The sequence below is a fragment of the Fusarium coffeatum genome (assembly GCF_003316985.1).
Source record: "Fusarium coffeatum strain FIESC_28 chromosome Unknown BRIP53273_contig_490, whole genome shotgun sequence".
NCBI classification, from domain to species: Eukaryota; Fungi; Ascomycota; class Sordariomycetes; order Hypocreales; family Nectriaceae; genus Fusarium; species Fusarium coffeatum.
In genome coordinates, this window is record NW_022158279.1 from 980 (window position 1) to 11,216 (window position 10,237).

A 10,237-nucleotide genomic window follows, 5' to 3' on the forward strand; every position below is an offset into this window, starting at 1 on the left:
CGAATCCATCGTGGCTGAGTCAACTGATGGTCCTAATTTTCACGGATAAAGATAAGCATAAAAAAAGTCGCATGCCATGCCGACTCATGCTGGTTGTAACCGCACGTAGTATAAGAATCACTGGCCCTGCGTCCACAAATCAGTCTCACCCGATGGTTACATACGCCTACCACTCTTTCTAGGCACGCACCCATTTCACTTCTTTCGTTCCAAGTTCGCCAATCATGGTTCGTCTGACGGCGCTGACGGGACTATTGGCCTTAGTCGCCATACCCACAGCAGCACGTCCATGGATACCACCTTCACAAGAGATGCAAGAAATTGCCGATTTCAACTCGACAATTGCTGCTCGAGCAGACGCTGGGGACTTTTACCTCCGAATTATGCCCCTAGGTGCATCGATAGTGGCAGGGGACTATTCTGAAGACCGAGCTGGGAATGGCTTCAGGAAGTTTACTCGCGATAAACTTCGCGACCAAAAGTGGAAGGTCAATATGGTTGGTGACCGGAATTCGGGCACGATGGCAGACAATGTAAGTTACGAATAAGAACTGCTACATATGCGTAAAACTAATTTCTATGGCAGGACCATGAAGGCATCTCGGGTCAAGTGGTGGAACAAATCGCTAAACGCGGTCGAGCTTCAGCCAGAAAGTGGCTTCCGAACGTCGTTCTGGTCAATGGAGGAACTAACGATGCCAACGGACGCAAGGAAGATGTTAAGGCTGGACGGACGGGCCTAAAAATGAAGGAGCTCATCGAGGGCATATTCGCAGAGGTCCCTCAGGCTGTTGTTGTTCTGTCTACCCTGATCCCAAAGGTTGGCAACGAAGAGTATGTCGCAATGATCAACGACCAGTACCGTACCATCTACCGTCAATTTGTACCTCTTGGTGACGACGGAAAAGAGGAATCAAACCCCCAGTTCAAGGTCATTTTGGCTGAGATGCAACCATTTATGAAGCTGGACGACATCCACGATGGAACACATCCCACTATTCTTGGTGAGCGCAAAATGGCCGCTGCTTGGGTTTGGTAAGTCGCTTTCGGTCATGACCTAATCTTGTAGAAGAAGTTAACATAAGCATAGGGCTATAGGCGTTGCTCATGATCGAGGTTGGATCCAACCTCCCAAGCAGAGCAGCTTATTTTCCGACGACGATGCAACAACTCAATGCCGCAAAAAGTTCGGCAGTGGAGCTTCTGACAATAGGAGTGGCCGTCAGATTCTTTTCGCCAGCGACCCAGCCATTCGTGACGATGGCACGTACCGACACAGCTCCCAGCTTCGGGATGACCGCAAGGGATCTTTCACCAAGACCATTGGTGGTGGGCCGGACAAGGATATGACCAAGAGTTCCGATATGTGGTTTGCGCAACTGGTAAATCTTGGTGGTTCACCTAAGGGCGACGAGCGTGACGAGCTTATCCTTGCGCCTTCGGATAAGTCGGACCGGAAATTCACCATGTATCTCAATAATGGTGTTGGTGAGTTTAACGATGGGTTCTCAATTGATCCCAAGATGAGCTGTTCCAACGCTCGTAAGTCCCTCGAGTCCATTCTCTTATACGTACTGACGGAACTCTTAGATATTCGATGGGGTGATGTGAACGGTGATGGACTGGACGATTTTATCTGTATACAGACGAACGGAGAACTGTGGGTTCTCATCACCGGCTTTTGAATGCAATGACGGAAATTAACGATCTCCAGCTATGTTTCTATTAACAAGGGCGGAAGCCCGCCTGCATTCCAGAATGTTGGATTGGTATGTTGTATTGGGTATCAGCGAGCTTGGATCTCACGGATTAACACTTTGCGTAGTACAAGAAGCAAGAAATGGGTCTCGGTCGGGACAGAGTCCGCCTCGGGGACATGGATGGTGATGGTCGCCTCGATTATTGTGTGATTTCCAATGCTGGCAATTATCAGTAAGTTATCTACTTTCTTATGAAGGACCGAGGATCTTACGAGCAATAGCTGCTGGCGAAATGGAGGTATCGGCGATAAGGCAGCATATTGGCAAGATATGGGCGAGGGCTCGCACATCCTTGCGTCTCAAAACACCGGAGACATGAGGGGTGTACAGTTCGGTAAGGTTTCATTCTGTCCAGATGATTGAATAGCCCTAACAAAGACTGCAGTGGATATGAATGGAGAGTAGGTCATACTCCTTACTGACCCTTTTCACTCGTAGTGCTGAACAGAACCTAGTGGCCGATACGACTGGACATATATGAATAAGGAGGGCCAGGTCAAGACGTAAGTAGCTGACCACCACGATATCGAGAAGATCCTAACCGTCTTGGCGACAGTCTCATCAACCAACGCGGTGATGGTAAAGGTATGAAGCCTTTTTGGCGCGAAGCCGGCATCACGCATCCTGGTCGTGGCTATGACATTGGTGAGAACCGCGAGTTCATCAAGTGGGGCCGTATCTTTAGCGGACGTCCTTCATACGTGAATTGGCAGCGTGATGGTAAGCTCTGTAACGGGGGTGTTATCTGCCGGATCACCTACCAAGTATGGGAGAACAAGGGTGAAGGGGGCACTTCCCAGAAGGGTATGTGTTGCTTTTCTTACATTCAGCTGCATAAAATACTGATATCCGATAGGAGATGGCATCTTCTGGGGCGACACTACTGGTTCTGGTGTTGACGACTACGTCTGGATCTCTATGCACGGTGAGGTCAATGTGTTTGTTAACAAGAACACTCGCTCCAAGGAGCATGACTTTTACGCAACCAATGCCTGGGCAGCGCCGACCATGATCAAGACAGGCCTCCCCCGCAGAGCATTGCATATAGCCGATTGGGACGGCGATGGAAAGGCCGACATCATTGGCGTAACCAATCTCAAGACTGGTTCTCTCAAAGTATGGTACAGTCAATGGGCCAACGGAAAGCACGACTGGAAGGTTGAGACTATCGCCAACCCCCCTGGCAGAGATTGGTGTACTCAAGGTTACGGCCGACTACCATTTGACAATGCACATCACTTTGCCGACTTGACAGGTTCTGGAAGGACAGACTATATCTGCATGGCTCCGTCCGGTCAGGCGTGGGCTTGGCTTCGTGGGAGTGATGGTGTGGCTAAGCCCTCGGGACAAATCAAGTATACAGAGGACTTAGACCGAGCCAACTTCCAATTTGCCGATATAAATGGTGACGGAAGAGCCGATTTGATCCACAAGGACAAGTTCAGTGGTGATACTCAGGTTTGGTATAACGAAAACGTCGTATCTGAGTCAGAGCGGCCTGGAAACTCTGGCAGTATTATGAAATGGGAACGTCCGCAGAAGTTGTTCCGCGGATCAGTACGCGGACCAGATACTCACTATCCTCGCTTGAACAATCAACGTCGCGCGGACATGGTTTATGCAAAGGCCACGAGTGCAACGGTAAGTTACGGAATGCCTTACCCTACTGAGAAGTCGTATTAAACATGCATCACAGGCCCATATTTCCTTCAATGTCTGCCCTGCAGGAGGAGACGACACGGGCAAGCCCGACACCAACCTTCCAACCTACAACCCACCCGACCTCAGCCCGGATCCTGAAAAAGACTGGTTCTGCAAGGGCGGTAACGGAGCCAAGTGGACAGACAGTCTCTGGCGTCAGCACGGTGTTGGAACATGGCTCAAATCAAGAACAGATCTCTACAGCGCGGCTGAGAACAGCTGGCCTACTGGTGCCAAGGGTGTTCCACGTATCATCGCCGAGTACAATATTTTCGACCATGACAAGATTTATAACTGGCACACAACCTGCACCAGGTAATTAACGATTGGAATTAGGGTAGTGGTACCTGCTAATGAGATCAACAGTATCGAAGACACGTGCGACTTGAAAAATGCCATTGAGACAGCGGATGGTTGCGCGAAACACCAGGAGAGAGGTTTTGCTCTCTGGGCTATGAGCAACTTTGCCATGTTCCAGCAAAAGTGGCATAAAGCTGTATCAGATGGGTAAGCTTAATATAAGAGTGTATTGTGGGTTATCAGCTCAGCTATTAACGAGATCTAACCAGGGTTGAACGCGCCCAGAGTACGGCTGGCGACATAACCAACACGTTCTTGCCCGTGTCAGCTGATGATGCGAACGCGAATCCCGCCGCCTGGCTCACTATTGTCGCAGGTATATTCACGACTATAGGTAGTATATCGCCTGGTATTGTTGGAAACGGAGTGAATCTCGCCGCCGGCGTTTTTACTATCGGCGCTGGTGCTGCATCGTTTGCAGCGGAATCGACAGATCCCACCCCCCAGTTTAAGTCCTTTGGCGACTTAGGCCTGGCACTTGACAATATGCTGACCTTTGCCCAAAAGGCTATGGAAGTCCAGTTCAATCGTTACTTCGTCGAGACGCCGCCCGACAACGACAGGGACCGCGGTTCCGAGCTCGCACGTGCTCTAGAGTCCGGAGTGTGGGCAAACCAAGATTCGGCTCAAGCTGGTACAGACGCCATCTGGGATACCAACAGAGTTAAGGAGATGATACAAGCTGCCATGATCAGTGAAGTTTGGAACGGTGGACAAGTTGCCATCTTCAAGTGGTCTAAGGATCACACATTGGCCAAGGACTGGGGATTTAATCCTTGCTTTGGCGGCGACAAATATGGCATGGATAAGCATATTGCATGCGTCAACAATCAGAACTACCTGATCGTATGTTTCCGAAATAACGCATGCATATTTATTGCGCTAACCGCATCATCAACAGGCCAAGCAGATCACTAAAGAAGACCAGGATGATGCTCAGAGCTGGCCTGATATCGGATCTGATGAGGATTCACTCAGTAAATACAACCTCGACCACATAACTGTTATCAGCGCTGCAGAGAGAACACAAGACAGGGCCAAGAGTTTCATACCTCGTGGCTTGAACACCATAGGAACGCTCTTCGCAGATGCCGCCAGGCAACACAAAGATAATCGATTAGATTACATGAAGTACATTAACGTCCCCGGTAAGTAGAGCTGGCTTCCATCGTCAACTATACCTAATCAAAATTGCAGTATGCGATCTTAACGGACTGAGCAGCTTTGACCTCTACAAAGACCGTTTGACAGAGCTTCGCGGTGAAGTGTGCAAAAAGGCAGACGAGTACAAGACATTGAACAAGTTCTGTGTTGCTCATATGCTTGCGATGAACTGCCGGAAGCTAAGTTTGTCAGGAGGACAGTGGCCTTATCAGAACGACATCTGAGATTGATTATGAAGAGGGTAATACTACGTGCGGATTGTAAACGGTGAGGGAAATGATTTCGTTATTTTAGTCATAGTAGCTGCAGAAAATATTATATATTGTTTTTAATCATTCCCTTAACTATTTATTACTTTATCTCTTATACATATTATTATAAGTAACACCTCAACTATAATACAGGATTATAAGATATTTATTATAGAACTTTAATAACTATAGTATATATACTAGGCACATAATACAGACAAGTGCATGATAAGAGACTTAACTATCTACGTATAAGTTAGTTGTATAATAGTTATACTCAACTACTAAACTATAAGGTAAAAGATTAACCTATAATTACTTATATAGTAATTATAGTAATATTTATAACTACTTATAAAGCTTTATAGTACTATAATAATAACTAATTATAGTTAAAAGAAAACTTATAAAAATCAATATTTAATAACTTGTCTTTGTTTTTCAATATATTAGATCCAGTTGTTCGATGGCATGGGCAGTATATCACGATTCACATATTTTTGATGTTTAGGACATGAAAAGAACTTTCAAACACCTTGCTGAGCTCTCTAGCCGCCGCAAAGCTGGCTTGACTGTTTTGACTGGCACCTGTTGATGCTGGTACTGAGTCTGATGCCGCGGTATGTTTATTCGGTTTCAAGGCGATCTTTAGCTGCTTTGTGTATTTGGAAACCTTTGGCTTGTGGCTAGGCATGCCTATCCTTGCCTGCCTGTGGTTACTGTAGCTTAGAGGGAGTTTGGAATTAGATGGAATGAGATAATCGTTAATCCACGACCTTAAGCTTGTATTTTATATCATGGCCCGAGGCGCTATATTATGTGGTAGATGAAATTGATGTAAGTAATCCCCTCTAAATATGTCAAGCATAAAAATAAAGTCTATATATCTCAGGATAATCTATTTAGCTATTAGTACAACTTAATTATTATAACTTAATTATTATAACTTACTTATTGTTATGACCTAACGCATGATAACATAAGGACACAGTCAAGTTACTGCGAATACATTGCGAACACGCAATAAGGCACGCACGGTTATATAAAGGAGGAGTTAAACCCCAAATCTGGGGGAAGGTCGGAGATTGATACAGTCGATTGGAGACCCCTTAGCTGTGTTGACGCCGTGACTACGATACGAATCTCCTGCGAACCCCCTTACAGCTCGTTCACTCCGCTTCTCGCCGCCAGTTTCTAAAACTTATGTATTATTAGATATGATTATAAATAACGCTTAGATTTATATACTTATCTTATTACTTAGTATGGCACTTTATAATATATTATCCTTATTTTATGGCTAGGAACCTAGATTATTACTTCTTGAGACCTTTACTCGGAGCTGTGCCTGCACTAAAGGACTAAGGCTGGTTTAGTATAGCATTCCATTTAATCAACTCACGAATAAATGGTGTAGTTTTAATCCACGAATTGCTCAGATGATATAGAGCATTTCGAAGATGCGTCTTGATATGTTGCTGCGTTAGGATAAGTTTGTAACTGTGGCAGGCAAGAAGCCGGTATTCTGGTACACGTATAAAGTATCCCATTTTGAGAGGGATGGATTGGAAATCCACCTAATCTCAGTAATTGCTTCTAACTCCCTAAAATAGGTTGAAGTCTTCTATGGCGATATTGGCTTCGTGAAGTGCCTCTTGGGTGACTTCTAATATATGTGGATGTCTTTGATACCTTTCGCAACGAATTCCCATTTCCATCAGAATCGCAGACGGATCAGTCTTCAACTCGTTTCTTCGAGTGTCCAACAACGCAACATGTGTATTTTCAATGGCAGGAGTGCTAAGAGAGTGACCAAACATATTTATCGGCCTGCAAAAGCTGGGGAAGGATCCGTGGATAATCTCGCCCATCATCAAGCCCGGCACGTAACAAACGCCTACAACCTGGTACATTGAGTCTGATGCGGAGCTTGTGGCATATTCTCGTAGGATGACTGGGTGCCTTCCACCAAATATTACACAAACAAGGTCATTTGAGATAGTACCTAGTGGCGCAAGTCCAATGAGCCCGTCGACAGTCGAAAAAACACAGCGCCCCACAATATTCAAAGTGAATGTCCTGAAGAATGCTTCAGATGGATGCATGGACACCTTTCTCAGCTCATCATAATCTCCATTGGTCATCCATATATTGCGAACATCTTGTACGGTTCGATCAAACTCAGGCCAATATCTGTCAGGCGGGTCAAAATCGTGGGCAAATGCCAAGCCAACGAAAACGCGAGCGTGAGCCTCAATAATTGTTCCCCCACTCTTGTAAGGAGCATCGAGGTCCCCCGATGGCTTGAAGTGCCTTATTAGTTTGATCATCCGATTGTGAGATACCTCTGTATCGTAGTTGCCAGTCTGTGCACAGCGAACGTTGGCTATCCTTGATGCCCGGATGCCGGCAACACGGAGGACTCTTTTCCCATGAAACGTATCCTGTGGAAAATTGACCTTTGCCGATATCCACCCGCAAGCGCTCCACGTTCCCCAGGGCATGTTTAGTTGTTTCAAAGAACTCGACCAGTCTGGAACCCAACTGGGTATATCCAAGACTTTGGAGCAAAGTTCACAGGTGTCAAGAATTTTCAATGAACGACGCTGGATGATAATCTTTTGGACTACGTCCGTGTAGACCTCAGAAACAGATTTGGAATAATCCGCTTGAATCCCTAGACCTTGATCGGGCCTGCATAGCAAACTGGATACTCCGTAAATCATGTCCCGCGGATCTTTACTTTTGGTGCCGCGAATGTCCGTTCTGAGGTCACGATAACCAAGAAAACCCGGCCGCGTCCTGCAAAGTGACTCAACCAGTCGTAGAGATTTGACGGATGCGATCTTGCGTTCCCGAATATGCCAAATGTCGCTAGGCTGGCGAAACATGATGTATGCCCCTTTTCTGAATAGATTCCAATCAACCTCCGTGCTGCCGCATTTCACTACGGCTACAGTGGAAAGGGTAATTTCTTGACGAACCCAGATGCGCTCAAACCATTGCCGCTCAAAGAGGGAACATATGCTGTGCAGTTCCTGGTCATTGAACGGTGCTTTCATGGCGAGGTCCGCCCAACCTAGTTCGGAAGTGCCACGGGCTGGCCTTATGCTCGTCGTGCTCCAATTAATTTCGACTTGGCGGCCAACGTGAGCTATGGTCTCGAGGGCATGACGGCTCTCGTTCTCCTCTGGGCCCAACCAGGCCAGAACGCGATTCGCAAGTCGATAAATGCTGCCCATGAGAGGGATCTGGGAGGACTTTTCCTCCTCATCCTTTTGATTGATACAAAGGGAATCAACCCAGAGCTGTCGATCCTCAGCTGTATATCTGAGGTGCCGAAGAGCTATGTCAAGGTTGTTTGTGATGGAGATGGAACTTCTATCAGGCATTATGGCATCCTTGGGATTATGTTCTGAGCCCCAGCAATATGACAGAGCTTCATATTGAAATAATCCATGGTGCCGCTGAAAATAGTTGGGCTGGACTAGATTAGCGCATTTGTGATTTGAGCAGCAGCAAAGGAAAATCACTTACAACTAGCTGTATTTCGGCCAAAGAGATGCGAATCGGGTCCGAAAACGAGCCTTGATAAAGCGTGACGACTCTGATGCTTTGACCAGGGAAATTGAGAGGCTCGTAGGCGAAGCGTTTCGAGATGTTAGCCGGGAGCGACATTAAAATAACTGTTTTCCACTAAAACCTCTTTCGCAAACTTCACACAGATTGCAATTTCTCCACGACAAGGCAATGATTTTTTTCACTGAATATTCTCGTTGCGCGCACGCTGTGAGCAATTTCTGTTGATCTGCAGTTGGCTAAAGCTTAAAAGGTAGAAGAAGCTACACTGGCAAATTTTAGTAAGCGCGGATGTACTGCTGAAATCTGAGCCATTCTTGCTCTCTGGCTGCACTAGGTACCTTGTGACAGTGACCCCCGCGGTGGCTTTTTCAACTCCACCCAGGCCTCCTAGGCCTCTCTCTACGATACGGTTCGTCTCGTTTGATTGCCTCGAAGAATCACGAATCGTATGCCTTAGGCGGCAAGATGCATGGCTGAATTGGTACTACCGCAGGTAAGGGGATTAGGCAGCAGTTGCTTCAGGCATTTCTGGTGATATTGGATGCGAAATGACTCGAATGGAACTTTCTTGGCTGCAGCTCTGGTGGAGGGCAACGGTTGCCTTGGTCTTAGCGGGAGACAGTATCCTGGCGTATCATCGCCAGCCTGAAGCCGACTAGATCTACATGCATCCTTTCCCAGATGAGACAGTATCGCAGAAAGAGAAAAGTAGTTGGTTGGCACAATGCAGACCGGAGCTGCGGCGAAGAAGGTTCTAATCAGGATTTAATGCATTTCTCACCCAGCATCACCAGAAGTGCTTGGAGGAACTGCTGCCTGATCCCCCACCTGCATGCCTGTGGCTCGACGAACTCTCGTGCCTAAGGCAGAAGGACAGATGATCATGGTTGCATAAACCCTGCACCCTCCCGTAAACAACACCAAAAAGCATCACACCCAATGATCATATCCAACATGAAGCAGTTGCGATAGCGTTACACCTAGAAGACTGTTGCCACAACAAGTCATATAAGCACCTTCTGACAATATAGATTGCTTTTCTCCGCGATACGGTCAGGACTTAGGAGCAAGGAGCCTTACTGCTTCCGGATACTAAGGGATCTAATCACGGCCAAGTTCCAGGATTTTTATCAAAGGATCGAAACTGAGATCCCGATCCCAAAAGGGGGTCCAAGCATGATCCTGGTTAGGGTCGCCATTGCGTTTATAAGAGTTAGAGTGGGGGTTAGCGAGACCAAGGGGTTAAGGGACCAGAAATGGGACCAAGAGCGGCCACGGGCTGTTGCTCAGCCAGAGGGGTAATCAGAGCTGACGCGGGCTAATGGGGGGTGATGCAAAGCTGAGCCGCAGTTAAGCCAGCGAGCTAGGAGGCCATAAAAGCAGAAATCTTGGTATGTCACGTGTCGCTTGAGTTTCGTC

The 10,237-nt window shown here is 46.9% G+C and overlaps 2 protein-coding genes across 2 annotated transcripts; one reads left to right on the plus strand and one right to left on the minus strand.

Moving 5' to 3' along the window:
- Positions 1 to 224: 224 nt before the first annotated feature.
- Positions 225 to 5,209, plus strand: FIESC28_11750 (uncharacterized protein; the record flags this gene model as incomplete). The annotated part of the gene is made up of 16 exons (XM_031165864.1): positions 225 to 533; positions 587 to 1,035; positions 1,091 to 1,542; positions 1,591 to 1,660; positions 1,715 to 1,769; positions 1,826 to 1,932; positions 1,982 to 2,094; positions 2,146 to 2,161; positions 2,216 to 2,263; positions 2,317 to 2,564; positions 2,617 to 3,401; positions 3,457 to 3,776; positions 3,828 to 3,968; positions 4,031 to 4,667; positions 4,723 to 4,969; positions 5,019 to 5,209. 16 exons carry the CDS (start codon positions 225 to 227, stop codon positions 5,207 to 5,209), a joined length of 4,188 nt encoding a protein of 1,395 aa, XP_031010076.1.
- A 1,631-nt stretch (positions 5,210 to 6,840) lies between these two features.
- FIESC28_11751 (uncharacterized protein) lies at positions 6,841 to 8,628 on the minus strand (the record flags this gene model as incomplete). The annotated part of the gene is made up of 1 exon (XM_031165865.1): positions 6,841 to 8,628. One exon carries the CDS (start codon positions 8,626 to 8,628, stop codon positions 6,841 to 6,843), a length of 1,788 nt encoding a protein of 595 aa, XP_031010077.1.
- Positions 8,629 to 10,237: the final 1,609 nt, after the last annotated feature.